The 27,867-nt window shown below is 36.4% G+C and overlaps 7 protein-coding genes and 3 non-coding genes across 11 annotated transcripts; 5 read left to right on the plus strand and 5 right to left on the minus strand.

The window, feature by feature from the left end:
- The first annotated feature begins 868 nt into the window (after positions 1–868).
- TRNAH-GUG (transfer RNA histidin (anticodon GUG)) lies at positions 869–940 on the plus strand. Its single transcript has one exon. It is a non-coding gene; the product is annotated as a tRNA-His (tRNA).
- Positions 941–1,566: 626 nt separating this feature from the next.
- TRNAR-CCG (transfer RNA arginine (anticodon CCG)) lies at positions 1,567–1,639 on the plus strand. Its single transcript has one exon. It is a non-coding gene; the product is annotated as a tRNA-Arg (tRNA).
- Positions 1,640–4,472: 2,833 nt separating this feature from the next.
- LOC147541349 (dolichyl-diphosphooligosaccharide-protein glycosyltransferase subunit) lies at positions 4,473–4,729 on the plus strand. The gene has a single exon (XM_086673772.1). It carries the CDS (start codon positions 4,473–4,475, stop codon positions 4,584–4,586), a length of 114 nt encoding a protein of 37 aa, XP_086529898.1. The 3' UTR covers positions 4,587–4,729.
- Positions 4,730–7,097: 2,368 nt separating this feature from the next.
- Positions 7,098–8,033, minus strand: LOC147541350 (osmotin-like protein). Its single transcript, XM_086673455.1, has one exon. The coding sequence runs from the start codon at positions 8,004–8,006 to the stop codon at positions 7,233–7,235; it is 774 nt and encodes a 257-aa protein (XP_086529581.1). The 5' UTR covers positions 8,007–8,033; the 3' UTR covers positions 7,098–7,232.
- Positions 8,034–10,025: 1,992 nt separating this feature from the next.
- Positions 10,026–10,787, plus strand: LOC147541351 (osmotin-like protein). The gene has a single exon (XM_086673456.1). It carries the CDS (start codon positions 10,026–10,028, stop codon positions 10,785–10,787), a length of 762 nt encoding a protein of 253 aa, XP_086529582.1.
- Positions 10,788–11,845: 1,058 nt separating this feature from the next.
- On the minus strand, positions 11,846–11,917 carry TRNAP-AGG (transfer RNA proline (anticodon AGG)). Its single transcript has one exon. It is a non-coding gene; the product is annotated as a tRNA-Pro (tRNA).
- Positions 11,918–13,692: 1,775 nt separating this feature from the next.
- Positions 13,693–16,657, plus strand: LOC147541353 (heat shock cognate 70 kDa protein 2-like). Its single transcript, XM_086632665.1, has 2 exons — positions 13,693–14,231; positions 14,801–16,657. The coding sequence occupies exons 1-2, from the start codon at positions 14,018–14,020 to the stop codon at positions 16,525–16,527; spliced, it is 1,941 nt and encodes a 646-aa protein (XP_086488791.1). The 5' UTR covers positions 13,693–14,017; the 3' UTR covers positions 16,528–16,657.
- A 601-nt stretch (positions 16,658–17,258) lies between these two features.
- Positions 17,259–19,259, minus strand: LOC147541354 (large ribosomal subunit protein eL36y-like). Of its 2 annotated transcripts, none has more exons than XM_086632666.1 (4): positions 19,110–19,259; positions 18,652–18,760; positions 18,239–18,438; positions 17,259–17,447 (listed from the first exon to the last, which is right to left on the minus strand). In XM_086632666.1, exons 2-4 carry the CDS (start codon positions 18,751–18,753, stop codon positions 17,417–17,419), a joined length of 333 nt encoding a protein of 110 aa, XP_086488792.1. In that variant the 5' UTR covers positions 18,754–18,760; positions 19,110–19,259; the 3' UTR covers positions 17,259–17,416. The 2 variants fall into 2 exon arrangements, with proteins under 2 accessions (XP_086488792.1, XP_086488793.1); XM_086632667.1 differs by having other exon boundaries at positions 18,652–18,815; positions 18,899–19,195.
- A 991-nt stretch (positions 19,260–20,250) lies between these two features.
- On the minus strand, positions 20,251–24,207 carry LOC147541355 (uncharacterized). The gene is made up of 4 exons (XM_086638271.1): positions 24,138–24,207; positions 21,930–22,253; positions 21,657–21,806; positions 20,251–20,996 (listed from the first exon to the last, which is right to left on the minus strand). Exons 2-4 carry the CDS (start codon positions 21,939–21,941, stop codon positions 20,520–20,522), a joined length of 639 nt encoding a protein of 212 aa, XP_086494397.1. The 5' UTR covers positions 21,942–22,253; positions 24,138–24,207; the 3' UTR covers positions 20,251–20,519.
- On the minus strand, positions 22,732–27,536 carry LOC147541356 (peptide transporter family protein). The gene is made up of 5 exons (XM_086638270.1): positions 26,730–27,536; positions 25,943–26,000; positions 25,388–25,505; positions 25,155–25,272; positions 22,732–24,235 (listed from the first exon to the last, which is right to left on the minus strand). Exons 1-5 carry the CDS (start codon positions 27,282–27,284, stop codon positions 24,182–24,184), a joined length of 903 nt encoding a protein of 300 aa, XP_086494396.1. The 5' UTR covers positions 27,285–27,536; the 3' UTR covers positions 22,732–24,181.
- Between the last annotated feature and the right edge of the window lie 331 nt (positions 27,537–27,867).

Genomic DNA, 27,867 nt, shown 5'->3' on the forward strand with positions numbered 1-27,867 from the left:
AAATTGAATTTCTCAAGTAAAAGATTTTTTCTCTACATATTAGGTGTCCACGGTAGCTCGTTCTGTAAACTAATGGACTAATGAGACACTAGGTCTTCTTACACCTCACTCGTTTGAGATAACGAAGGATTTGTTGCAAATCGAAAATGGCTTATGTTTGTACTATTTGAATCAAGCGACTAAGCATATGTGATACACATGGAATGTGATTATTACGAACATTATAGTAAGTAGGATCAATTTAGTTAGGAATATGATTACTAGAGATTAATTTTATCTCTAAATTAATTTATCGACGATTCTAAGAGAATTGAAATCTCAAACTAGCCACACACCTGAGTTTAGAATTCTTTCTTGAAGAGGAATCCATAGAAATGTTATTACTAATGCTTTTCCGTGCACCAAAGACCAGTGTGAGATGCTGATGATCAGTAATCACATTCTTTTTCCATGCGCCAAACATGACCTTGGATTTACGTTGATACCAAGTCACTAGCCTGACCACTACCACATTATTACGTCCAACAATCATTTTGTTTGTTTGTTTGTTGGAATAACAATTCTTAATAGCAGGTTATATGAATAAATAGGATAAATAGATGTACCTAGAGCTAGTGTTCAGCATTCAAAAACAATTATCTCACTAAATCGGACTACAATGAGCATATAATTCTATTTGCTATGATTGAATGATTGTTGACTTGTGTTGTTGTCTGTGTTTGATTTGATAAATAACAAATGAAGTTGTAAAACCCATGGTTAAATGATAACATGTGTTTGGGTGGTGAAGATTAATCTTACAATTTGCTTGTATTAGGATTGTTGAGTTAATATAGTAGTAACTACAAACTTGAAAGCAAACACGAATGTGGCTGTAGTTTAGTGGTGAGAATTCCACGTTGTGGCCGTGGAGACCTGGGCTCGAATCCCAGCAGCCACAATGTTTTCAACTTTTTAATTTTATTTTTCCCTCTCCTCCTCTCTAACTGGGTTGGTGTTAGGGTTTCTCCTCCTCTCTAATTTTTTTTTATTATTTTAATTCCTTGGTTGGGGACTTGGCACCTGCCAACGCAAGTGCCAAAGGAAGCTAGGGCATCTCTCTCTCTCCTCTCTCTCCCCTGTTCGATTAGGGTTTCTTATTAGAACAAAAGATGAGTAATTCTTTACAGCACAAAAACAAAAGTTTAACTGTTTTTTTTTATCTAAGATCTTGTATATACCTATTAAATCACTTGTTTTCTGTGAATCAACTCATATGAATTATGAAGAAGACAAGTCTCTGATCAAGTTATAGTTGTTGTTGTTTGTTCATACATAATATAATTCACTTTTTCTTCTTAGAATGAAATTTCGTTTTTCTTTGTATTATGATCTCAAGTTTTCCTTTGATGATTTGATTTCAATAGTTTTGATTTGATTTTAATAGTTTTGATTTGATTTCAATAGTTTTGATTTGATTTCAATAGTTTTGATTTGATTTCAATAGTTTTGATTTGATTTAGTAATGTTGATCCAGGAAGAAGAAGAAGAAATTAGGTTTTCAGAATTGGGAAGGTGAGTGTGAAGGATCGCATAGCGGAGTGGATATCGCGTTAGACTCCGAATCTAAAGGTCGTGGGTTCGAATCCCACTGCGATCACTTTCTTTTTCTTTTTTCTATAAATAAATTGACAAGGAGTAAGCAAGTGGCTTTAGTTAGTTGTCTGATTGGAGATGAAGCCACCATTTGTTACCCTTGTAGCTGTATAGCCCATCGGACGACTCTCTCGATCAAATTTGCCCCCCCCCCCCCCCCACTCCTGTGTTTTAGGGAGTTCTGAGCCACGTTTTCCGTGTAGATATCTCGCCGAGGTTCCTTTTAGAGATCCCGCCTGGGTTCCTTCCGGAGATCACCCTTGAGTTCCTTTCGGAGACCCCCCCGGGTTTCTGGGACACTTCCAGCGACGTATTGCAAGACACTTCTAGCTATGGTTATTGAGACACTTCCAACGACAACTCTTGAAACACTTCCAGTGACGGCTTTGAGAACCAAGCAATTTCGGTTGAAACAAGATTAGCGTCTTTGAATTTGTGCAAAGAAAATTATTTAGAACGAAAGCGTTCAAAGATCAACGTATATTATTTAGAACCAGATAGTTCTTTTATGCCTTTCTCCATTTTATTTATAAATTAGTTTGTTTATTTGTATCATAAATTGAATAAATATATTTTTCTTTTGTTAGATTAAGATTTTTTTTATTATTTCGTCGTGGTGATTTTTTGGCATGAAAAATTGCGCTTAAGGCGAAATGGTTGTCCAAAATTAAAGCTTTGTTCGTAGAAGGTAATAAAAAGACTAAAATATAAGAAATTTTTTGTGTAAGGTATAAAACTATTAGAAAGATGATTTTAACAATGAAACTTGAAAAATATGAATGTAACTTTCATGAAGTTTTCAGAGGAGGGAAATAAGAATTGCCATCCATGTAACATTGTGATTTTATCACTTATGAATGAAAATAATTTCGCTTCGTTTCAAAAAAAAAAACAATCAAACTTGAAAAATACAAAATTTAATAAAACCCACAATTTTTCATTGCTTTTCTCTAAAAAATACTTGAATTGAAACCGGTGTGGTTTCTTCTTTGAGCAAATTTGTTCCATTTGAAATCATATGGCTAGTCACCTATTCTAATAGAATACATGGGAATTTAAGAGAGGTGGTGTTGTTGGTGTGAGGTGACATAAGAAGAAGGGTACGAAGATGAATAACTGGAAAGAGAAATTGTTAAGAGAAGGAAATGAGAAATAAGACTATAATTAATCAATTAAATTGTTTCTTTTTTCTTGTAAAAAATCTCACATCGGTAGTGAAATTGAGTGTGATGCTCCTTTTAAGAGGTTAAACACCATTCTCTACACCTTTCAAATCGTGAGACACAGTCGTGTCAAAGCAAACAATATCACTAGGAGCCCAAAAACTGGTCCGCATCATCCCATAACATGAGAATTGGTTTTCTTTTGTGAGACAATGGATGAGTAATCGAGGTGTAAGAAAAAAATAGATGGCCTCGATAAAAACGAGAGGGTCTTAAACTTGTAGTAGAAGAGAAGCCTTGGTTTGTTTTGAAGACGAGAAAAAAAGACTCTTCAATTTCTTCGTGACATCACAGTAAGTTGCTTCCATTTTGTTCAAATCCTTCGTTCATTCATTTCTTTCGAGTTAGATATATAAATATAAGAACAGATCTGATCTTTTGTTAAGTATTGTGAAATTTTAGTTTTATTGATCTATTGTTTGTTTGAATTCCTCTCGTTTCTAGGGTTTTGATTTTGGTTAGAAATATTAATTTCTTATATATAACAACAACCCCTTTAGGTTATGAGATAATTGAGTTCTGATCAAAATAACAAGATTAAAACTCTGTTGACTATAATAGACGACCCACTTCTTGGATGAATTGATCAATGAATTCAATCTTACTTGCCCTTTAAATTGTAATTGTCTTGGTGTTTGTTTTGTCCCATTGTCTGGATCTGACTCGTCTTAATATGAATCTTTGTTTGAATCAAAGAGAGACCCATAATCAACCCGAATAAACCATTTCAGACGAGTCAAACATCATGAGTCATACGAAAACAAATAATCTAAAATTTCACGCAGACCTCAAGTTGGTATATTCCCACTGACACTTATGGTCTTGTGGTTGTGGGTATGAGTATGATAGAGGAGGACCAAGAACCTCTCAACCGGAATAGAACTCCGATCAACACTGTGGACAATGGTACATCTTACTCTACTCCACCAAAGAGGGATTCACAAAATGGACGGGCATTTTGAGAACTGCACTCGAGACCTCTCACACCCTAAGCGAGAATCATACAACTAGACCGAATTTTGCTCTGTTAAGTTGGTTATGGGTATGAATGCTTGGAAAACCAGCTGTATCAAGATCTGATTGATCTTCCAATCTTCCATACCTATGCATAGGTAGTTCTCCCTTACTTCACTACATCCACGGATTCTGTCCTCCTAGTTCTGTTAGAGATGTCTTCAACCTCCTGCCTATTTCGTAGTACTAAGTAACGAGTTTTAGGTCAAATAGGAGATATTTTGAGGGGGACTGACCGGTAATGTCTGAAAATTAAGGAAGATGGTTGAACACTTGAACATGAGTTTCTTTCTCATGAGAAAATAAAAAAAGATGGTTGAACTTGTGGGATCAGTCATCTGAATTTGGTTTTGTAAGTAAAAATTTCCATTTCATCTGGATTTATAATCACCAACTAAATAATAACTTTTGCTAGCATCGCCAACTTTTTGAGTTCTGCTTCATTTACCACAAAATTATTCGTTTATTTCCCCGTCTTACTTACTTTACTAGTAATCAATTTCATTAAAGCAACAACCAATATGCTGTCATGTCAGAAAGGATGTGTGACCTTTATGATTTGCCCGGAATAATATTGTGCTTCGGTGTTGTGGCCTGCAGATGTTCGATGACCAGGACCTCGGATTCTTTGCCAATTTTCTTGGCATCTTTATTTTCATTCTGGTAATTGCTTACCATTTTGTGATGGCTGATCCAAAATATGAAGGCAAGTGAGAGGGAATGATTTGTGTAATGTCAATGTAGAAACAGATGGATTTTCTCTTTCATGAAACCTCGAACTATGCATATGTGATATGTCTAATGAGTTTTGATAGGAGAACTATATTATAAATGGAGATTGAAGTTTTTTAGGTTAATAATTGTGCCTGATGCTGTACCTTTACTCATTTATGTTCTCATTAGTTCTATCGATCTATGATTTAATACGTGGAAACTGGCTTAGATATTACGTAGTTTGTTAGTTATTTTAGCGATGTTCTTGTACTAGAACCGGATTAATCCGATTACACTTTAAGATTTGCAGCAGTTAAATTTTATTCAGCTCCTGCTCCTATTTGAGGTCATTTTTGAATCAAAATTATCAGATGAAAGGAGTAGAGCAACTCTGGCTGGCTTTAACCTGGGACTCAACCTGCTTCTTCCATCATAAAAAGAACAGGAATGGATTCAACCTAGTGCTTTTCGGGCAAAGTGGCTGTGTGGGCTACTCATGGTTTGTCGGACAGGAATCGGTTCACATTGTGTTGGTTAATCGTGATTCTAGGTCTTGCAGGCTCGGACTGGTCCAATTTTTATGTTGAGTTCACATATTCCAATAGCTACTCTGACATTTGTGTCTAGTGTCTGCCCTAATCCCTATAGACATGGAAAGTCCAATTCCTATGGCCATATGGCTGAGGACTGACTAGCAATGCTGCCTATTAGAATGGTAAGTCAGTATAGATCATCATCTCATTTCCTCCAAGAAAAGAACTATTACACAGTTTTTTTTTTTTTGTATTGGTTTAGCGTGCCTCAAACCCTAGACCTAGAGGGCGGAAGACTAAACCTCCTATCGCTCCAGCCTAGTGTTGTTAGGGTATTTCAGAGTTTGGTTCCCTCTTTGTTCCTACTTTCTCGCCTGCAGTTGTTTGCATGCAGGATTTGGGAGTTTAGAGATCTTGAAAAAGCCCCGTCTCTAGTTTCAAAAAAATAATCGGATTTGACCATAAATATTGTTGTCCCTCATGGATTAAGAGCCGACCATCATAAATCTAAACGCCCACAGGTTTAACCCAAGCACCGAAAGGTAGGGTCATTATGGAATATGGATAGTGATGGTTACCCAATTGCTCCAAATTTAGACATTTTGGTTCTAACTGGATATTAAAGGAAATTGTAAATGGACTCCCACTTTTATAAAACGGATCCTTGTATCTTTTTCAAGTTTGAAAGAAGATAGAAAATTAAGAAGGAAAAAAAAGGAAAGGAAAACATAGTGGAACCTTGCTGTTGAGAGAGGGCAAATATAGGGGGAAGATAGAGGAGGGTTCTCTTTCTCTCTCTCTCCCTCTCTCCCTCCTTTGGTAGTGGATTTCTCTATTGATAGTCTTCTTTTCCTTTGCCAAAAATGGGGGGAATGTACAATGCAAGATAAGTCTGTTTGTGAAAATGTCATTTTTTGATAGTCTAGGCTTATTAATTAAAATAAAGTTTTTTTTTGTTAAGATAATTAAAATAAAGCTGGTTGATCAAAAACATGGTTGGGCTTATTAATTAAAATAAAGTTGGTCGATCAAAAATGAATATGTTTATGTTTTACTTATAATCTTCCTTCATTATTTTCACTACAACTTCTGACCACTATTTTTTGTGTTGATTTCTCTGTTTATTCTGTCTCCTCGTCTCTTCTTCCTCTAGTAAGAATAGAATAAGAGAGAGACACAAAACCAAGGCGCGGGAGAGAGAAAATCGGTGGTGTTGGAGGTGCATGTGGATGTTGGTGGCGATTGGAACTCATAGTGGTGGTGAAGATCGGAATTAAAATGTAAATATGTTTAGTTTTTGGTGATTGGAACCCATGAATCACCAAAAGATACCATGGCGTCTACTTCACGTTGTTGTTGTTGTTGTTTTTTTTTTTTTTTTTTTTTGTAATTTTAAAAGACGCCCAGTGAAGTACCTATTTACACTACTAAAAAAAAGTACCTATTTACACTCAAGATCCACCGCCCATTTCACATTTTTCTATGTAATTACCCTCCTAACTCGACTTCTGGGCATATGAGCCGTTGGGGTTTCAAGAAAGTTATTTTTATTGTTATTTCCACTCAATTCAGACCATTGAATCAAAACTGTTATAAACAATATACATAAATCCAGAGAGAATCAGAATAATAGGTTAGGGTCAACAGTTGGTAGTCCAAGTGGTTCCAAGGTGTTGACATAATCTCCATAAAGCTCTAGAGGTCTCAAGTTCGAATCGCAGAGAAGGTGGAATCTTTGGTTGTTCGAATTGGGATTATTAGGGTATGAATAATGTTGTTGGGCATTAGGCCATGTCTTGTTGGGCTCTAGGCCCGATTCTGTTAGTGTTTGAGTGGGCGGTTATCGAGCTTATCACATCTATAATATCAAGTGCCTAATGTAACGACATACGTAGATCGTAGTCGACTTCCAAAAGAAAAAAAAAAAAAGAGAATAATAGGTTAGGTTTGTAAACAGAAAAAAGAAAAAAGAAAACAATAAACCAAGTATAACTTTTCATTTTATTGACAATTACATACCATGTAAAATACCAGTCCAATCCGATCTAATCCAATCAAGAACAAAATATAACCTTAAGTTCAATCGGTGGGCGATCGACAATCTTGGGAAATATTAAGGACAAAATTTAACCTCAAGCACAATCGGTGAACGACAATCTTGTGTAATATCAGGGACATCATACCCATATGTATAAGTTGAAGGACATGGAATTTTAAAAAACATTGAATATATTGAAGGGTGACAAGTCTGAGGACTATTGTAATAATTCTTACAACAAAGTTCATCTGTCCGGAAAGCTCCACACCCACTTTTACACCCAACGACCGGTCCATAATCCGGTGGACATCTCTCTTGCAAATCTTTTGGACACGTGGGTAATAAATCCACCCCACATCCAACTACAGGGCAATTACCTTGCCCTTTAGTTGGAGTAATAGTTGCTGGTAAATTATACCCATCAACGAGGCTAATATCGTAATAAGATAAATCATTTTCACCTTGGTGTAAGTTAAATTCTGCCAGTGTAAAAGGGGTGGCGCCGCCTAAACCGCCGCATTCTAATCGACCACCACAATCTCCGGTGGTACAAGAGAATTGACCGTTGTTGTAGTAATTGCAACCGGTTCTAGCCCAGATTCGACCCGACCATTGCCCAGTTGGAGCGCGGATAGTTTTGTAATTTTGAGTGGGTAGAGCAAAACCACCATTTTCAAGTAGTGGGTAACCGGAATTGGGTTGAATTGCTGGCCAGATTGTGAAAGGGCAGTTGTTAGATACTGTAAAGAAGAGGTCGGAAGCTTGGGTGAGTGTGGGTAGGTTGAGAGAGAGGATAACTACTATGGATAAGAGGAGAGAGAAAGTTGCAGTAGAAGAAAAAGAACCCATAGTATTTAGTGAGAGGGAGGTAGCATGAGTTTCAGTGGGATGGAATAGTGGTGAGTTTTTATAGACAGAAGCTCCGGTGGTTGTTTCATCTTTTTGAGGAAGTATCTAGTGTATACGGTTGTAAGAAGCATAGGGGTCATTTCGGAATCATACCCGTGTAACCTTATTTGTATTATTAGCAGAAGGAGCTAATTGATGATCTGCTTCATTACAATGAGGGAGTACAAAATGGAAAACAAAGTGAATCCACCTCCCGCATGAGTGAGATGGTGCCCGATATGATATTGCAGATACACTATGGTACTTCGTCTTTTAGTTTTCGGAAATATCTCACTCCTTCTCGCGAGCCCCCTTCTTCAAGACTTTACAATAATGTCCTGAAGTCTAGAATTTGCAATTTCCATCCCCAACAGGAAAAGCTTGAGCTTCACTTTTTTCTGGTGATTAGAGTGATAATAATTTACCTACTCCCCTCATGAATCGATTATTGGAGTTTCGAACCACCACAAAACATGTAGCCTCATACTCTTGTATTCTCCATCCACATTAATCTTCGCCAATCTTTCTGTTAGCGTTGTCCAACCTACTTGTTCTTGAGAAACAACAGTAGTCGATGTGTTGTCGATATCTGTCTGTATCTTTCTTATATTTTGAAAGTCATGATGAGCTTATAACTTCATAAGATCATTGTTTCGGACCTGAACTGCTTCCCATTAAAATGCTCCTCACTCTTTCGTTCGCAGATGTTCCACACTAGACATGCCATCTTGTTGAAACTCAAAAAATTTCGCATTCGCCTAATTAAATCGACAAAAAGAAATGAACGTATGTGATTCATCTAATCTCGGCGCAAACTTATCCGCCACCTCCTTTACTACAACAAATGGTCAACCGGCACATCGTAAACCAATCCTATGTCTGGGAATCTAATGCCCTTCACAATGGTTTAAAAAGTATATTTTAGTGAAGCATTTATGAGTAAAAAGGGCTACTGGGGTACCAATAGAACCTCGTGCTAGGAAGGGGTATAAGCACCACAATTGGGGCATGGACAGAGGCAGTAGGTTGATTCTATAGGCGCCCCACTAATTTGGTTCTAGACTTGCCATTATTTTGGGTGCCCCACCTTTTAACCCATCTACTATGTAGGTGACCCCGGTACTCCTTGAATGTTCTTTTTCTTCTTCTGAACTTTTCATCTTGATCTCTTTTTTTATCTGAAGTGAAGAAAGACTTTAAAATACCTCCATTTCTTTCTAAAGATCGCTTCTAATCCTTTTTTATTATCTTCTCTTAATTTGGTGTTTGAGAGAGTGTTCAAAAACATATATTATCATATGTTTATTTGATTTTGAGTGATTTTAAAATGATTAGTAAATAATATAGTGATTTTAGATATGAAAAAAATCATAATGCTTCGAAACTGAAAAGGGTGAGCAAAGTCCCAGACTCTCTAGTCCGATATCTATCGAGTTTGACTAACTCAGAAAACTTACTTTCCTCCCAAATATCTAGTGGTGCGCCTACCCATACCCATCCATGTATTGAATGATCCACTCAAATTACTAGACAATTACATAAGATGAATTTTGCCTATATCATCCTTTCACTCACTTTAACTTCAAGGTTGACATCTCCCACACAACATATCTTTTCAACCTTTTTTTTTTTTTTTTTTTTTTTTTTATATTTTAGTAGGCTGTTTTAGATTTCTTAAGTTTAGATCACCAAACAGTAGTAAATTTTAGCCGTTACAAAACTAAACCCATAGATAGTCAATCCCTCCCATGATCTCCACCTTCTTTAATAATATAGAGAACCCACAATTATACCCTTGAAGAAATAATAACCAAAGGGTAACTTTCAACTCTTCATATTCCATATGATTATTGGACAATCAATACCAATCTAACAACGCAAAATACTACTACTACTAGTATAAATAAATTACTCCACCATATTCTCCTGGTAAGACAGAAACTCATCTCCTACTACTTTTTGTCAGTAAAAAAAAAAAACATGGCTTCTTCTACAGCTTTCTGTCTCCTCATATCCATAACCTTCTCTTATTTCACCATATCCACACTAACCCAAGCTTGTGATCTCTTTTTAACAGTAGTTAACAACTGCCCTTTCACAATCTGGCCGGCAATTCAACCTAATTCCGGTTACCCACTACTTCAAAATGGTGGGTTTGCCCTTAACACTCTAACTCAACGATCTTTCCCCGCTCCAACTCAGCAATGGTCGGGTCGGATCTGGGCTAGAACTGGTTGCGATTACTACAACAACGGTCAATTCTCTTGTGCCACCGGAGACTGTAGTGGTCGATTAGAATGCGGCGGTTTAGGAGGCGCCACCCCTTTTACACTGGCAGAATTCAACCTCCACTATGGTGAAAATGATTTATCTTCTTATGATATCAGCCTCATTGACGGATTTAATTTACCAGCAACTATTACTCCACATCAGGGGCAAGGTAATTGCCCTGTGGTTGGATGTAGGGTGGATTTGTTGCCCGCGTGTCCGGATAGTTTGCAACTCAGGTGTCCGCCGATTCATGGATCGGTTGTTGGGTGTAAAAGTGGGTGTGGAGCTTTCGGTACAGATGAACTTTGTTGTAAGAATTATTACAATGATCCTAAAACCTGCCACGCCTCAGAATATTCAGTATTTTTCAAAAATGCGTGTCCTTCAACTTATACATATGGGTATGATGTCCCTAATCTTACACAAGATTGTTCTTCGCCAAGTGAGCTTAAGGTTATATTTTGTCATTGATTGGATTGGATCGGATCTAGGTTATATTAGAGACTCATATTGTAGTGTTAGTTATTTAGCTCTCCAATTATTTGTCTTTTTTTTTTTTGCAACTAAAAGTATTAGTTGTCTTTCCAGTTCGACCACTGTCATGTTAGATTTAATTAATGAAAAAAGTGTCCATTGCAATTACATTAAACCAAAATAGAGCTATTATACATTATAAGAGTCTAAAAACCTTGTGGCACACAACATCATTGAGATTGAGTATATGTTATTCCGTTTGGGCTACCTTTTGACTGTAATCGTGAATGAAGAACTCCAATATGTTCGTCTTGAGTTCTAAATTTGTTCAAACATTAGTAAGTGATGCATAGAGTTGTGATGATGCCAATTTTTTTTTTTAATGTTGGGAACTATGCATAGTCTGGTTTGGCAAGTCTATAGATATCTGGGAGTCAGACATAGACTAGCACAAATATACAAGTTTTTTTAGGTCCCGTGCAAAAAGTCCGAAATAAAAATTAAATTAGGTTTAAGGTCTAAAGCTAATATAAAATAGCAAAAAAAAAAGGTCCATTTTTTTGTATATTTGTTTTTACCTGTACAAATATAAAAATATATCGCTAATGTGTTGATTGTTTAGTAAATGTGTAGATATATATACGAATAGGTTTGCTTTGTACATAACACGAACCCATTTGCATGAAGTTCAATAGTAAAATCATAAAATGTCTAGAGTTATTTACGTTTTGTTTACTGCAATAAGGTAACAATATCCTACAAAAATGATTTTCTTTGATGAATCCCAAAAAGTGGTATAACCAAAAAAGATTTGTTTAGTATATTTCAAAATTTATATACTTTTTTTGTGTTTTTGACCTAGTTTGTTTAATAGTGGACTTATTGTGATGTTAGAGTCCATATTTTGGACCTTGTAAAATGTTTGCCATCTTCTTTGTCTTCTCTTTTTGGTTACATAAAAAAATTAGTGGTGTGGTTTATGATAAAATGGGCGCCTTTAGCAAGTGGGTGCGTTTAGAACTCCATTAAAGGATAGAAAAAGAATGAAAAATGGAGGGGCATTCCGAGAATTGAACTCGGGACCTCTCGCACCCTAAGCGAGAATCATACCACTAGACCAAATGCCCGTTTGTCGTACTGTTCTACCCCATAATATATTACATCTATCATAACTTAATCCCCACTTTTCTTTTTATGGTTAACAATCTATCAATGTTACTTTTACCTGCATTTACTTGTCCCATTAATTCAATAGTATGAAGGATCAAGTTGAACGAAACATCATGTAAAGAAGGCAAGCAAAGTATGAGCCGTCACACAAAAAACACAAAATAGAGTATGACAGCTAAAAAGTAACTCTGACGATAGTTGTAACATTGCATGACATGAGAAAGAGGTGGGAAGCATTTTCTTCTTTTTTGTGCAAATAAATAGGCCAGCGCTTTGGGGAAAGCTAAATAGTTTTCGGGGTGTGAAATTTTAAAGGGAATATATAGAATTTTAGAAATTTTCCGGAGAAATAAATTTTAAGGGGAAATAAAAAAAAAAACACTCCACCTCACCTCTCTCTCTCTCCACCTCACCTCTCTCTCTCTTCTCTGACAAGGTCGCCGGCCGGAAAATTTTCCGGCCGGCGACCATTAAAATAAAAAAAAAATTCAATCACTCTCTCTCTCTAAAATTTTTTTTTTTTTTTTTTTTTTTCTTCTTCTTCTCTCTCTCTAGACCAAATCCAGAGAGAGAGAGAGGATCTATGAAGGTCCTGTTCGGGACCTTCAACAGGTCCTCTCTCTCTCTCTCTAGAAATCTAGAGAGAGAAGAAGTAAAAAAAAAAAAAAAAAAAAAAGTTTTTTTGAGAGAGAGAGAGGAGGGAGAGAGAGTGAATTTTTTTTTTAATGGTCGCCGGCCGGAAAATTTTCCGGCCGGCGACCTGTCGGAGAAGAGATAGTGGTGGGGAGAGAGAAGATGAGGTGGAGAGAGAGAGAAGATGAGGTGGAGAGAGAGAGAGCTGAGGTGGAGAAGCTATTTTGCTTTCCCCCAAATAAAATTGTCAAACAAAATTGACCAATTTTTGACCAAGTCTTCACACCCCGGAAACTATTTTGCTTTCCCCAAAGCGCCGGCCAATAAATATTTGTGAGAACTCTATGAGTTCGAAAAGACCAAAACAAGTAGTCAAATAAATTAACAAACCCATATCCATAATCATTGAGCCAAAGATTTCTTCTACCTATTATTTTTGCCGTTAGTGGTGCCAATTTTGATAAATTGATATACTCAAGTCTATTAGACGAATCAATGGTGCCAATTGATCGGGTCACCATAGCAACCCAATTTGCTCCTATAACTAGATATTTGGGCCACATTGATGTAGGTAGCTCAAACCAGCCCAGCTTGCAACCTACCTTGGTCTGGCCCATGAGCCAACCAACTTGGGCTTGCCCCAACCCTCGATACAACTACATTAACTGGGCTCTCGATACAACCCGATTGGAATGATACTAAAGAACAAGAAAAATTAGACAAATTATGGGGAGAGTTTCTATGTGGCTTGTTGTGATTCACAATTCGCTTGGATCAGATTCATTAGGAGTCTGAATCACAACAGACTACATGAGATTTATTCATATAATCTATGTAGTTTTTCTCGTTCCATAACATTTCTCACTCGATTATGACCAGACAGGCTAGCATGGCGCAATCGACCCCTCTATCACTAGTAGATTTTTGGGTTATAATAATCTATTCTTTTCCCTTAACCTAATCAGTGTAGAATTAGTGTAACCGACCAGTTTATGTAGAAAGCAAAACCACCATCATTCCGTCTAAGGGTATTTTCGTCTATAAACAAAAAATTATAACGGCACGTGATCAAATTACTTCTTTTCGTTAGTTATTCTCGTTTCAAAAGTTAGCAAGTAGATTGAATTATCCATATTACCCTTACCTCTAAAGTTGGAAATCACCCAATTAGGAAGTTTCTGAATGACCGTTGAAATTGACGAGTTTTAAACCGTCCGATGAAATAATATCCGACGGACAAAAATTAAACGAACATTCTGGAAACTCTTCTACTAACCTATAAAATCTCAATCGTTTTCTTTTACTATTACTCATTCATAAATCGTAAAAACCCTAGCTTCTCTGCAACTCTCGAAGTATTCTTCTTTCTTTTTAGCTTCAAATTTCTCGATTCTTTATATTCAGTTCATATTTGATCGATTAGAATGGCTGGTAAAGGTGAAGGTCCGGCGATCGGAATAGATCTCGGTACCACTTATTCTTGTGTCGGAGTTTGGCAACATGATCGTGTTGAAATCATCGCTAATGATCAAGGAAACAGAACTACTCCATCTTATGTTGGTTTTACAGATTCCGAGCGGTTGATCGGTGATGCTGCTAAAAATCAGGTCGCCATGAACCCTATCAACACTGTTTTCGGTAAGTTTTATCTTTCTACGATCTATCTTTCGAAGTTACATGACTTGATCATCCTTTTTTTGTATCTTTTTTCATAGTATTGTATAATCTTGTTATCTAGGGTTTATCTAGCTCACTTCATCTTTTAGATATGTTCATGTGCTAATTGCTGCTAATTATCTCTAATTATGGTTCTGACACAATTAGTTCAATTTAGATGTCGTAAGAAGTGTGATTTTTTATTGAGTCAGATTTGAAATCTGACTCGAGATCTGAATTGAATGGGGCGAAATTTAAAGTTATGGCACAAGATTTTCTGACTGTTTGTTTTTTGTCTGGCTTGTGATGTCTGACTAGTATGGATATGTCTATTTATTTAGACGATTCAGACTTGGACTAGGCAGAGGAATTAGATTAAGACAATGAGAAAAAAGAAACCACCTTATATTGTTTTTGATATGTTTTAATTTGTTTGGTTTAGGCTATATAGATCGGAAATTGGACTAGGTATGATAATTTTCTTAGGTTTTTGCAGCTATTAGTAATTCCTTTTCAGCTAAATTAACCTAGATCTTGAAAATAATTTGCAGATGCAAAGCGTCTGATTGGGAGGAGATTCAATGACCCAACGGTCCAGGCTGATGTCAAGCACTGGCCTTTCAAGGTTGTTGCCGGACCTGGCGATAAACCCATGATTGTTGTCAACTACAAAGGTGAAGAAAAGCAGTTTGCTGCTGAAGAAATCTCTTCAATGGTTTTGATTAAGATGCGTGAAATTGCTGAAGCTTACCTCGGATCGACCATCAAGAATGCCGTCGTTACAGTCCCAGCTTACTTCAACGATTCTCAACGACAAGCTACTAAAGATGCTGGAGTCATTGCTGGTCTAAACGTCATGCGTATTATCAATGAGCCAACCGCAGCTGCTATTGCTTATGGTCTTGACAAGAAAGCCACAAGCGTCGGTGAAAAGAATGTTTTGATTTTCGATCTTGGTGGTGGTACTTTCGATGTTTCTCTTCTTACCATTGAAGAGGGTATTTTCGAAGTTAAAGCCACAGCTGGTGATACTCATCTTGGTGGTGAAGATTTCGATAATAGAATGGTTAGTCACTTTGTTCAAGAATTCAAGAGAAAGAACAAAAAGGATATAAGTGGAAATCCTAGAGCTTTGAGAAGATTGAGAACTTCTTGTGAAAGAGCGAAGAGAACTCTTTCATCTACTGCTCAAACAACAATTGAAATCGATTCCCTTTTCGAAGGTATTGACTTCTACTCAACGATTACCCGGGCTAGGTTTGAGGAACTAAACATGGATTTGTTTAGAAAATGTATGGAACCAGTTGAGAAGTGTTTGAGAGATGCTAAAATGGATAAGAGTAGTGTCCATGATGTTGTTCTTGTTGGTGGATCTACCCGAATTCCGAAAGTTCAACAATTGTTGCAAGATTTCTTCAATGGTAAAGAACTCTGTAAGAGTATTAATCCCGATGAAGCTGTTGCTTATGGTGCTGCAGTTCAAGCTGCAATCTTGAGTGGTGAGGGTAACGAAAAAGTTCAGGATCTCTTACTCCTCGATGTAACTCCTCTCTCTCTAGGGTTGGAAACTGCCGGTGGTGTCATGACTGTATTAATCCCAAGAAACACCACCATCCCCACCAAGAAAGAACAGGTCTTTTCTACCTACTCTGATAACCAACCCGGTGTGTTAATCCAAGTTTATGAGGGTGAAAGAACGAGAACCCGAGATAACAACTTGTTGGGCAAATTCGAACTATCTGGCATTCCTCCAGCTCCTCGAGGTGTCCCTCAAATTACAGTCTGTTTCGACATCGATGCAAATGGTATCTTGAATGTTTCTGCCGAGGACAAAACCACTGGGCAGAAGAACAAGATCACCATTACTAACGACAAAGGAAGGTTATCAAAAGAAGAGATTGAGAAGATGGTTCAAGAAGCTGAAAAATACAAGTCAGAAGACGAAGAACACAAGAAGAAAGTGGAATCAAAGAATGCTCTTGAGAATTATGCTTATAACATGAGGAATACAATTAAGGATGAGAAGATTGCTGGTAAACTTGCAGCAGATGACAAGAAGAAGATTGAAGATGCCATTGAAGAAGCAATTCAGTGGTTGGATAGTAATCAGTTAGCTGAAGCTGATGAATTTGATGATAAGATGAAGGAGTTGGAAGGTTTATGTAATCCCATTATTGCTAAGATGTATCAGGGAACTGGAGCTGATATGGGTGGAGGTGTTGATGAAGATATTCCTTCTGGTGGTGGTGCTGGTCCCAAGATTGAAGAAGTTGACTAAGTGATGAAGAAGTTGCGATGAGTTGAGTGTCGTCGGTGTTTCTTTTTTAGTACTCCATATTTTTGTCCTAAAAGCTTATTTCAGTTGAAGAATATTTTAAGTTGAATGAAATTCTCATAGATTTTTGCTAGATGCAAGTTGTGTGTTTTCTCCTAGAGTATTATAGTAAGCAGTTGTTTTCTCCGTTCAATCTTTTTCACCACTTCAGAAGTTATGTCACAACCATATTCCTCACCCTTTTCATTTACATTCTCGTTTTTACCAAATCAGTGTCCACCTTCGCCGCCTTTAGTCCAGCATTTGTTGCAAGACCTGCAACCATTGAATCACCAAATGTTGGCATCCCCCAAAGTCATCAAAACCACTTCCAGACATGTCTCTCTCCTAAGTTGTTGCTAGTTCGTGAGAAGATGAATTTGCAGGTTCTCAATATCTAGAGTTCCTGTTTGAACATTTACAAGAGTGTAATTTTCAGTACGATTAGCCGTTGTGAACATTTACAAGAGTGTAATTTTCAGTACGATTAGCCGTTGTGAACATTGTGAAGTGTTTAAAGTTGGGGTGAAGCTCTGGGATTGGATTAACTAGTCTAATTCTCTCTAAGTACGATCAGAATCTTAATCTGATGAGAATTGAGACTTGGGAAGTTCAGATCTTTGGCATTGGTTTCCATCTTTGCCGTTGATTGGAACATTCTATGTTCAAAATCATGAAGTTCAAAAGAAAGCTTGTAGAAAACCAAATAATGGCTGAAAAAGAGATTTCAATATTCCATACAGAGTTTTAAAGGGAAATTAGAATATCTAAAGTAACGAAGTTTCTTTGCCTAAAACTGAAATGCATAAATCTAACTAGAATCATCTAAGAGGCCTTCAACTTGTCTCTCTCATCATTTCTTCTTCTCAGATACACCAGCAGATCTGTAGAACATAACAATAGACGTAGACGAGGTGAGTTCAATACTAAGCAGTTATCACGGGAAAGAAACGTACGAGACTACATTTTGAACAACTTTTTTGTGCTACTAATGACAAAACTTAGAGATGATCAAGAAAGCATGCATACAAAAACGCAAGAAACACATTCAAGATATGACGGGAATGAAACAAGCAGGTACACAGGTACAAACATGAAAACCTAATTTGGGTTCTAATTTTATGACCACAACATCAGTGCAAGAAACTGCTAACTCTATCTCTTGTCATTAACTCTTACTCTATCAATGCACAAATGTATGGTATTCGGCTAATGGAATGGTAACACCATAACAATGACTGGGGCAAACAATTCACAAACATCAGAGGGTGTCTTCTTATGTTCTGATAAGTTCAACAAGGTATATAAGACACATAACCGGAGTGTGCATACATGGATGACGGACATGCAAGGCATCAAGCACAAAAGTGAACCTTATGCTCTATATGAGTAACTTGCAAGTACAGAAGTGGCTTAGTTACTAATCATTTAAACAATCTCTACATTATCTCTCAACTAGGAACAAAGTCATAAAACAGACAAATACAACTCAAATACGACAAAATCATGAAGATATGATTATTATGTAAAAACTTAAATCTGGCACCCGATGAAGAATTTCTTATGATAAGTTCCACTTTTGTGCTTGATGCCTTTGTTCCATCACACATTTTGACACGAAATTGACACGAAAAATGTAAACAACAGAAAAGAGTAGGTAAGAAAATGCATATACCTCATCTTGCGGAGAACATTGGACATCTCCTCTCTCTTCTTCTTGGCCCTCTTGTGTGTGCCCAACTTTCTCTTGGCAACCTTAAGGGCACGCTTGTCCTTCCCTACCTTCAAAAGCTCAGTAATCCTCTTTTCATACGGAGCAAACCCAGCAACTTCCCTTATGAGACTCCTCACAAAGAGAACCCTCTTGCTAGTTTTCTGAAACAAATTTCAATAATCAACAACCAGTACGAAAACCACAACCAAAAATACATACATTTTCTTATCGGACAAATAACGAAATCTATTATCAAAGCTCCCAAATTCATATTAAGCTATATGTATGATAAATAACAAAGAAGCTCAATCAATAATCATATAATCTGTTCCAGATTAAACTAATGTATAAAGAAGCAAAAAAAATCAAATTACCCCTTTTCGAGCGGAGGGACGAGGAGCTAATTCTCTTTTGGTGACGATATGACCTTTGTTTAGTCCAACAAAAAGCCCACTTTTAGGCTGCTGAGGAGCCATTACTTACCTGTTCATACCCATTACAAGATCAGAACCACATATTATAATCATCATTTTTCAGACTCCATTTCCAGAAGTTATCATTCTCAAGCTACAATCTTTATTTCATTTTCATACTTCCAATTATATAAATCTACTTCCACACCACCGTAGGTTATGTTTTAAAAAGAAGCAGATCAAATATTAGCAGCCTAGAAAAGGGGAAAAAGAAACCCTAGAAAACGAAAATTATAGGGATTAAAATGTACAAGAAGAGATTTAACTTAGCAAAGATTAGAATGAAACCTAATACAATTTCAGTATACTTCTTGAAAGAAGATGAGATTATAAGTAGAAGGGAGGATGAGAGATTTAACCTTTTCAAGCAGAACTATCGCCTGTAAGTCTAACCCTAATTTTGCTTGGCGGCAATATCCCTCCCTTACTGGTATAGTTTCAGCTCAATATTCTCCTAAATAGACAACTTATTATACCCTAGTTCAGATTATGGGCTTCGCCGAGTGGCCTTCTACAATTTGAGGCCTCACTATTTATTTGTACGGATGGGTTAACTAAACATAGGCCTGAGATGTGATTTGGCCTCACTAAAGCCCTAGTTTAGATTATAGGCGCCACCCATACCCTTTCTCGTTTTTTCTTTAGACCAGGAGATGCCACCTTCTTCAGTTTTTCTTCCTCTTCCTGTTCTTCATTTTTTTTTGAGACCTAAGAAGATATTCCTAAGAGTAAAATATTTTGAGTGAATATGTGGGTGGGACAACTTATACAAAATTATACATTTTTTTTACTATTGTGGTTCAATTTTTTTTTAATAAAGCCTGTTTCGAAATGAAATGGTAGCTCTTAAGTCTCAATTGATTTACCAACCAATCACCACCAGTTAACAGTAAATCATTAGCTTCCTTAGTTCCTTATCTTGAAAGTTGATTCATCTTATTTAATCATCAGTCACCATGAAAGTTGCTTAAGACATTGAGTTCTTACCCAACATTACTTCAGTCTTGCCAACAACCCTTGGTTGGAGTGGTAAGAAGTATAATCTTCCACCTTAGAGGTCAAGGGTTCGAGACACACGCTGAACAATTAAAAAAAAAAAATTACTTCAGTCTTCGGCTGCCTAATGACGGAACCGTTCCCAACCATATTTAAGCTTAGGTGGTGGGCGTTTTTCTTTTAGAATTGTCTCAATATGGCACGTTGTCTGCTTTGAATTGTCAGTCAGAAATGCAATAGTCATTTCAGATTTTTTCAACAGCCCGCTCTTAAATTTAGCCTTAGTTTATGTCCGACTCGAATAGACACACACAACAAGATACCCATGCTAAAGGGTTTTAGAAGCTAAACAACAAACATTTTGAAATTTGACCCCAAGTGTTAGATCTGAATTTCGAAAAAAGAAAAGCATCACCTCTAGGTACACGTTGGTTCGACTTATCCAACTACAATAGTGGAAGCAAATCTATCCGAAGCCACATCTCTATAGTCATACATATGTAATTTGCACATAGACAAGAAATTTTTATTTATGTAGTATGGAATTATCAAACTGAAACTTCATGGTAAAAGTCTATTGGGAACAAAAATACAAATCCTCTATATAAAATGAACAAACCCATCTCTACAAATAAGAGGCTCGAAGATAAATTCCTGTTAAAACAATAAAACTTGGACATTTTTATATACCTCCAAGTTCATGAAACTCAACCACAACTAAAACCAAAAAGAAAGAAAGAACTTGTAAAAGACATAAAGTTGAATGGCTCCTTTCAATTGCTGGCATGTCCACAAATACATGATAATAGTATTGGTAATCCACACACACTGCCATTACCAATGCTTCTGTTATTTCTCTTTCCAACAACTGAATTGCGTAATGGGCTTGACCGAGGAGGTGCCACAAGTCCATTAACGAACAATGAGTTAGCTTCACGGACGGATTCACCTTGACCATATTCGCAGGGTTCGTAAGTTCTTGGGCTTTGGTTCCTCCTGTAGTTGTTTGCAGATTTCCTTTCCACTTCGAGAAATTGTCCAAGTGATAGAGGATTAGCCACATTCTCCGTGTCGCTACTAGATTTTGAGCATAGAGAGAATAACCATGTTTTCGACTTATAGTTCTTCTTGCTTCTTAAGGATTCCGTACTTCTTCCCCTCAAAGACCTTCGAGAAAGTTCTAAAATACTAGAGACACCAATGAGGCTCCCAAATGTGATGCTCTTATCGTGGAAGAAAGATCCGGTGGACTAGTAAAATAATCAATCAATAATAAGAAGTATGAAAACTAGCTAGTCGGAATGAAGGATCAAGGATCCAACATTAATTTATAAGACAATCATTTTGAAGCAAGTCATGTTTCTTGGTAATGCAACTGGTTCCATTTTCAAGCAGGTCTGTCAAAGTTGAGTATTATTTGTGAGCCGTCGAGCCGTGTATTAAGTTTGTGGTCATCCAACTTAAAACCAATTGACAATGAGTGGTAAAGAGCTAGACATTATGTTCTTGGTTGCTAGATTGTCCTTCTCCCACGTGGATTATTCTCACACCGTTTCAGGTGCTCGAGCAACACAACTTACATTAGAAAAATGCTTCTTTCAGTCACCAAGTCAAAGTTGGTTACTGAAAGGACAATCGATGGATAGTCGATACAAATCATTGAGATTCGAAATGGAAAAGTGACCGAGGAATGTATGGTAGAAAAAGAGTGTCACACCATTATGTCATTGACATAGTGATAGAACTACTCCCCCATTAAACTCACATTCAAGCATGTACATATAGAGAACTAAAGAGATCTAATCAAGAATTCTTTTTGATGACTCCTACGTGGGTAATCCTAATAAATGATTTTTAATCAACCACTAACCCAATAGAGATAATTGTATCAGAGAGGGTATTATAATTACCTCAGTGTCTAAATCAGATGAAAAATCTGTTGAAGAACTTGTAGAACCAGTAAGAAATGTGTTTGAAGAAATAGACCCAGAAAAGGCATGATTCCTCACCAATCCAACTCTCAAGTTCACTGGTTGCAAACCTAGTGGCCACCCACCTCCCTGTAATCCAAACAGTAAGAAGATGGATTAAGAATTCATTTCTAAAAGGGAATAAATGAATTTGAGGAACCACTCCCCATGAAAGAAAAATCCAAAATGGTTAGAGAGAAAGCAAATAAATACCTCTTGAGCCATTGTTTGTACTACCTACTTGATTTACTGAGACAAGTAAATTTACAAAGAAAACCCAAGATAGAGAAAGAATCAAGTAAGGTTTAATTAGTAAAAGAGCTGCAGAATATAATCACTTGACTAGGGGGGGAGATGATAAACATTTGGGCAACAAACTATTAGAAATAGAAGAAGGAAGAAGAAGAGAGAGAATCAAGTAATGGGTAGGTTTAGTTGTGAAGGAAGGATTAAACCATGGGTTTATCTTTTAAGTTGATGATTTGAGTCACTACTTTCTCTCTCTAGTTTTTCTTTGTTGACTGTACCTTCCTGCACCTAAAAAAGAAACAGAATTATTTCATACAAAAGAAAAAGGAAAAAAAATGGTAAAACAAAATCATCAGGTGAGAGAGAAAGAGATGGAGACACTCAGGAGACCTGTCCATGTGATACTGGAATTACTTAATTAACCCTCCAAGTTTGACTCAAATTGATTATTTAACGTGGTCTTTGTCCTGGTACGGTCATGAATCGTCCCAAATCCGAACTTCAACTTATGTTTTTTTTTTTGTTGAAAGGATTTCCCTTTTTTTTTTATTTCAACAAAAAAAAGAAAGGATTTCCCTTTCAAAGAATGTTAGGTTTGTATTTGGTGAAGAAAATTATGATCCCCCTTTTGAAAAACACAAATATTTTTAAGAAAAATTATGGTATTTTTATATTTTTTGAGGTACATAATTCTAAAAGAAATTATAGACTTCATCAAATTTTTCGAGATAATAGAGCTTCTTCTTCCTCGTCTCAGACCACCGACTTTGACAATCACTTTAGATAAATATGAAGAAATAAAAGTAAGGAGCGGAGAACAGGATAGATAAAAATTTGAAGAAAAATTACATAGCACTGACAATGACCGCTTGCTACTCCAAAAGAGAAATTTTTTTTTTCATTATTTTGGTGGATGATCACGCAAAACCTCTATCAACAAACCCATATAAATATAGAATGAAATTAAATTAGCTAAACGACCAAAAGGAGCGAAAAAACGACGAAACACCCTTTACTAAACATACGAAGCAATTGCACGAATAGATACCAAATGCATACGAGGGCATAATCCGTTCTGAAATTTCAATATCTGAAAATAAATTTGAGATGTGTGATCTTAGCTATAAGAGATAAGTTTGGAAAGTATAACCTCTAGAGATAAGTGTAGCAAATGTAATCTCAACCGTTGGAGATAAACTTAAAAAGTGTAATCTTAAACGTTGGAGATAAAAATATGTTCTAGGAAAGATACTTGTCTCCCTTATTAAGTAGATTACTCCCCGAAGCTACTAATTTCGGAACATATGTGGCAAATTTGAGAAAGGTGAGGGGTACCTTTTAGTTCACAAAATAACCAAGAAATAAGTGGATTTACACATGAAGATGGAGGAAGAATCAAATAGAAGACATAGACAGACTGAGCTTTAACTTTTAGTGTCCCCATCAAGTTCAGTCCTAATAATCCACCTTTCTTGATTACCACTTTTTCTTTTCAATTTTTTTGGCATACCTAATTTCATGATGAAATGATGCAACATGTCACCCAATGCTCTTTGTTTTTTTTTTTTTTTGTTGAAACGTCACCCAATGCTCTAACTATTTTATCTGGTGCATCTAAGTGGTTTGTGATTCTCCACGACATTATCTATCCAATGGTGCAAATATGAACCTGATCTACCAAATAGAGGGTTCGTACCAATATGTATGACAGAATAATGCTAAAATTACATAAGATTTTACTCATATTTTTATAAATATTTTGATTTTCACTCGTTTTAAACTATCATAATTTAGAAATCAGTTCATGGAAATGTGTAGTGAGAAATAAGTCCAATCAACTTAAGAGTCGGATTACTGAGTAGAACTCTAAAAGAAAGAAGCATTACTCTTTGTCACATTACAGGACGAAATGAAAAGTGAAACATTTCTCCTTAGAGTCATTAGCGGAAAAAAGGCAAAAGAACTGGTTTTGTATGTTATAAGATACATTTGGACTATTTGTGTAATCATTTCTGCAATGGATCTCTTTTTTCCTGTTCTTTATCTTATTCCAGATTTCATTGATCTTTTCATATGGGCAAAAATATGCTGGATCATATACCTTTCCTTTCTTATTTTTCGCTGCATTTTAAGTTGTTTTGATGATAACAATTTGAAAGAGAGAGAGAGAACCTGAAATGTTCACCCGGAGCGATCAACAGTTTTGTAGTTTCATTTCATCGATGAGTGTTGACTCCTCCAGGCCGATACTCTCCAATTCCTAGCAAGTCCTGTAGATATCCAAAGATACAAACTAATTAAACCAGAGTTTCATTCACAAGGTGGATGGAGTATGATATTGCTTATATTGATCAGCTAACTAGTTAGATGCCGTGGCAATTAGAAACATTACAACACGGAGTACATTTGGAGACTAATAATCTCAACAAGCTAGGTGATACCAGTGTAGGCTACAGTCACCCTATTCATAGTTCCATAATATCAAAAATACTCAGCAAAGAGTGATGAACACTTAAAATTTTGCATTTCTGCTGTGAAATTATTTATCTTATCGTATGTATTTATAGTTCATAAACATTTAATGACAAAACGATATAGAAAGAAAATTAAAACTCCAATTTTATCATGCTCAATCAGTTCCGTTGTCACTTAAAGAAAACTTTGATCTCCAGATATGAAAATCTTACTAGCCTCGAGATCCAAATTTACCTTAATAGGATTTTAACACTTAACTGAGAAAGGAATACCATACAAATCTTGATTTTACGAGTAAAAACATGCTGTTCTTAATACTTCTACTTCGGTCGGGAAGATATCCAGTGTTGACCTTTCAACCTGTTGTTTCTGCTCATTATGCTCCCGACCGTTCTTCATTATAAGGCAAACATTCTTTTACCAGTAAAGGAAAAAGAGAACCAAATACGCCGACACATTGATACATTATGTTATGACTTATGAAGCACTAACCGCAATTTCTGGTGCAAGTATTAAGTACAAATGCACTAAATAACTTATAAGGATGTGTTCTTGTAGCCCGACAAATGCATATAGAATGATCTATTATATCATCTCATATTTGCAGAAAACTTAATCTATATATCAAAATGTTATGTACAAACAAACAAATCATCAAGACATTTAAGTCACTCACAAAACACTCTTGGACAAAGTAATAATGGATAGACCTACTTGGCATGCTTTGTTCTTTGCTCTGGTTTCAGCTGTGCTTGGAATGTCATGGTTTGGTTTAAGGAACCTTTTTTCACGCCGGTCACAGGAACCCCATCCATCTGAGAACCTATCACCTCTGTTAACGAGATAAAAACGGAAACAACAAAAAAGGAAAAAGTAAATGTGTGAGTACTTTCCGCGTAGAAAATAAAACAAGACAAAGACTGCCAGATAGAAAGACAAGTACGTACTGCATATATGCCCGAACCACAAATTCTGCACGCAGAACATTTCGGTTGTCGTCGAATTCAATAGATTTATCTTTTATCTCAAATGAAAGATTGAAGTAAAATGATATCTTCCTCCATCCTGAAGAAAGAGATATGTCAATCACTTCACAACCTCATCTAAATTGTGCACAACAGAAACACAAATCTGTCAAATATGAAATATCCATGTTAATGGAATGATGAAACAGAACCCACTATTGAAATGTTACCCTAATAGAGAATCAATTGATAATGGCTAACTTCATACTACTGACAAAAGTGGCATACCTTCTGTTTTCTTAGTTTTCTAATTATTTTTATGTTTACATATTTAAAGGATGCAATTAGTAGAGGAACTCGAGTGAGTTGTATATAGTTAGAGTTGTAAATGGAAGTACCCATGCCTACTACCAAACAGCACCTGATAGATAGTTAATGTCCATATCCACCCACTCCTTGAGGAGAGCACACCACACACTAAATAGAAAATTTTCAGAGTGTCCCCAAAAAACATTCTTCTTTTCTATGTTATATTACCTGATTTCTTGATAAATGGGCTCCCAGAAATTATGGTGTAATCAGTCTTCTCTAGTATCTGATCATTGGATAAGAACACAAACAACATCATTAATTCATGGCGTCACCTACAGCTGAAAATGACTATCCTAATATGACAGCATGTAAGAGTCTTGTTCGCCAAAAAAATGCAGTAGAATAATCCATGGAAGTTGTCTCCTTGTAAATGTTTTCGATATATCAAATGCTTCTTAAGTCGTAGCTCCCGAAAAGGAATCCAAAAACCTTAGGAGCATTGCTACACAGTCTCAATTACAAACTGAACCCACTTTTCAGATAATGTGGCGGCACCTCAACAAACACATTTAAACACCAAGACTTAAACATTGAACCTTCCAATTCGAGATGCCGCCACATAATCAGCAGTCGTACTTGAAATTAGACTTAAGCAGCATTTCCCGAACTTAAAGCATTCTAGCGTGGCTTCTACTTTCAACGTATTAATTTAATCAAGCTTGAACCCTAGAATGGAAACAGTTTCTATCCAAAAGTGAAATGATTAACAAGAAAACATCAAATAGATATGTCTAATGACTCTAATATTTTCTAGTCATTGACCTAAGTGGGAATCACACCCAAAGAATCAGTTGTCATCAAGTTATATATGAATGACAAATTGACAACTTGAACAGATTGAAACGAAATTGGTTACCTAAAGCAAAATGACAGGGAAGGTCAAATTTCAAAATGATATTAATACGAACTTGAAGCTTAACCTAGAGATTTGAGGAAAGGAAGAAGCAGTTACCGCCATGGCAGCGTTCTGATACTCTTTGAACAATGACACAGAAGGAAACCTGCCTGATAAACTATGCTTCATATTTTCTTTATCTTCGCTTTGTCGAACAAAAAAAGGAGAATTTTCAGAGAAAGGACTTGTGATCTCCTGAACGGAAATCCTTCCAGCATCCGGCGATGAATAAGACGGTGTTGTTGTCGGCGGCGTTCGATGTAATTTAGTAGCAATAATCATTCGATTTTCTTCACTTCCAAATCCAGGATTATCAAATTTTGCAATTTTCTTAGGTTTTTGATGAATCCAAGGCTCTTGTAAGACTTCACCGTCGGACGGAACCCTAACGTCTTCTACAACCGTATAGGGGTTTCGACTATTGTTTTTAGTGAATTTAGGGGCAGCGGAGGAGATAGTTGAAACTGGAGTTCGAGATTGAACATTTACGTTTCTAAGTGCGAGAGGTTTTAGGGATTTCGACAAAGAATGTGAAGCTGCAGCAGAATCAATTACGGCCCAGAGCTCTGCATCATCTAAGTCTTTATCGTCAAAATTGACGGAAGAAGCCATTTTCTCCGATGACCTAGGGTTTTATTAAACTTGAATCAGTCGCTACTGGAATTTTTAGGTTTTTTGTTGCAAAGATGAAGCAAGGGAAAGTCAGGTGGAATGGGGCGAGTCAGGTTCCCGCGAAATCTTTTTATATTCCTTGAATTTAAAATCGAATGAAGAGAGAGACATGAAAGGTGGGATTTTTTGTTAGGACACATTATTACCATCAAGTTGCCTAGTAATCCCGCCTTAGAGCATCTCCCATCCAACACTAAAGAAAAATCCAATTATCAAGTATAAATTTAGATTCTAATTCAAAATACTTGTCTAATGCTTAACACTCACAAAACTCAACATTTACGTGTTCGTCACGACATCAAGGTAAGTGATCCCAGAAGGATCTTAGTTGAGAACAAATTAGAATGAGATCACTATCTACGTGCATTATTGATAGAATCACCATTTACATAATAGGGGTCGATCAACTTGATATGGAAGAGGCATGTGCTTAATTTATTTGTTTTGTGAGCAAAGTTATTTGTCAGTTATAGTTCGCCTCGCTTTATATTAAAAGCATTCTAACAAAGTTTGAGGAAATAAG

Source organism: Eschscholzia californica, unplaced genomic scaffold (genome assembly GCF_041429995.1).
Source record: "Eschscholzia californica isolate CP2 unplaced genomic scaffold, dmEscCali1.0.p SCAF_4, whole genome shotgun sequence".
NCBI classification, from domain to species: Eukaryota; Viridiplantae; Streptophyta; class Magnoliopsida; order Ranunculales; family Papaveraceae; genus Eschscholzia; species Eschscholzia californica.

Bases quoted from the DNA above. Each gene is read 5' to 3' on its own strand.
- LOC147541349 (XM_086673772.1), top strand. From the start codon at position 4,473: ATGTTCGATGACCAGGACCTCGGATTCTTTGCCAATTTTCTTGGCATC.
- LOC147541350 (XM_086673455.1), bottom strand. From the start codon at position 8,006: ATGGGTTCTTTTTCTTCTACTGCAACTTTCTCTCTCCTCTTATCCATA.
- LOC147541351 (XM_086673456.1), top strand. From the start codon at position 10,026: ATGGCTTCTTCTACAGCTTTCTGTCTCCTCATATCCATAACCTTCTCT.
- LOC147541353 (XM_086632665.1), top strand. From the start codon at position 14,018: ATGGCTGGTAAAGGTGAAGGTCCGGCGATCGGAATAGATCTCGGTACC. The intron at 14,232-14,800 runs GTAAGTTTTATC...AATAATTTGCAG, and splicing joins CCCTATCAACACTGTTTTCG to ATGCAAAGCGTCTGATTGGG.
- LOC147541354 (XM_086632666.1), bottom strand. From the start codon at position 18,753: ATGGCTCCTCAGCAGCCTAAAAGTGGGCTTTTTGTTGGACTAAACAAA. The intron at 18,439-18,651 runs GTAATTTGATTT...AATTTGTTTCAG, and splicing joins GTCCCTCCGCTCGAAAAGGG to AAAACTAGCAAGAGGGTTCT. The intron at 17,448-18,238 runs GTATATGCATTT...TATGTTCTACAG, and splicing joins AATGTTCTCCGCAAGATGAG to ATCTGCTGGTGTATCTGAGA.
- LOC147541355 (XM_086638271.1), bottom strand. The intron at 20,997-21,656 runs GTAATTATAATA...TTATTTTACTAG, and splicing joins CATCTGATTTAGACACTGAG to TCCACCGGATCTTTCTTCCA.
- LOC147541356 (XM_086638270.1), bottom strand. From the start codon at position 27,284: ATGGCTTCTTCCGTCAATTTTGACGATAAAGACTTAGATGATGCAGAG. The intron at 26,001-26,729 runs GTAACTGCTTCT...TCCAATGATCAG, and splicing joins ATCAGAACGCTGCCATGGCG to ATACTAGAGAAGACTGATTA. The intron at 25,506-25,942 runs GTAATATAACAT...CTCTTTCTTCAG, and splicing joins CCCATTTATCAAGAAATCAG to GATGGAGGAAGATATCATTT.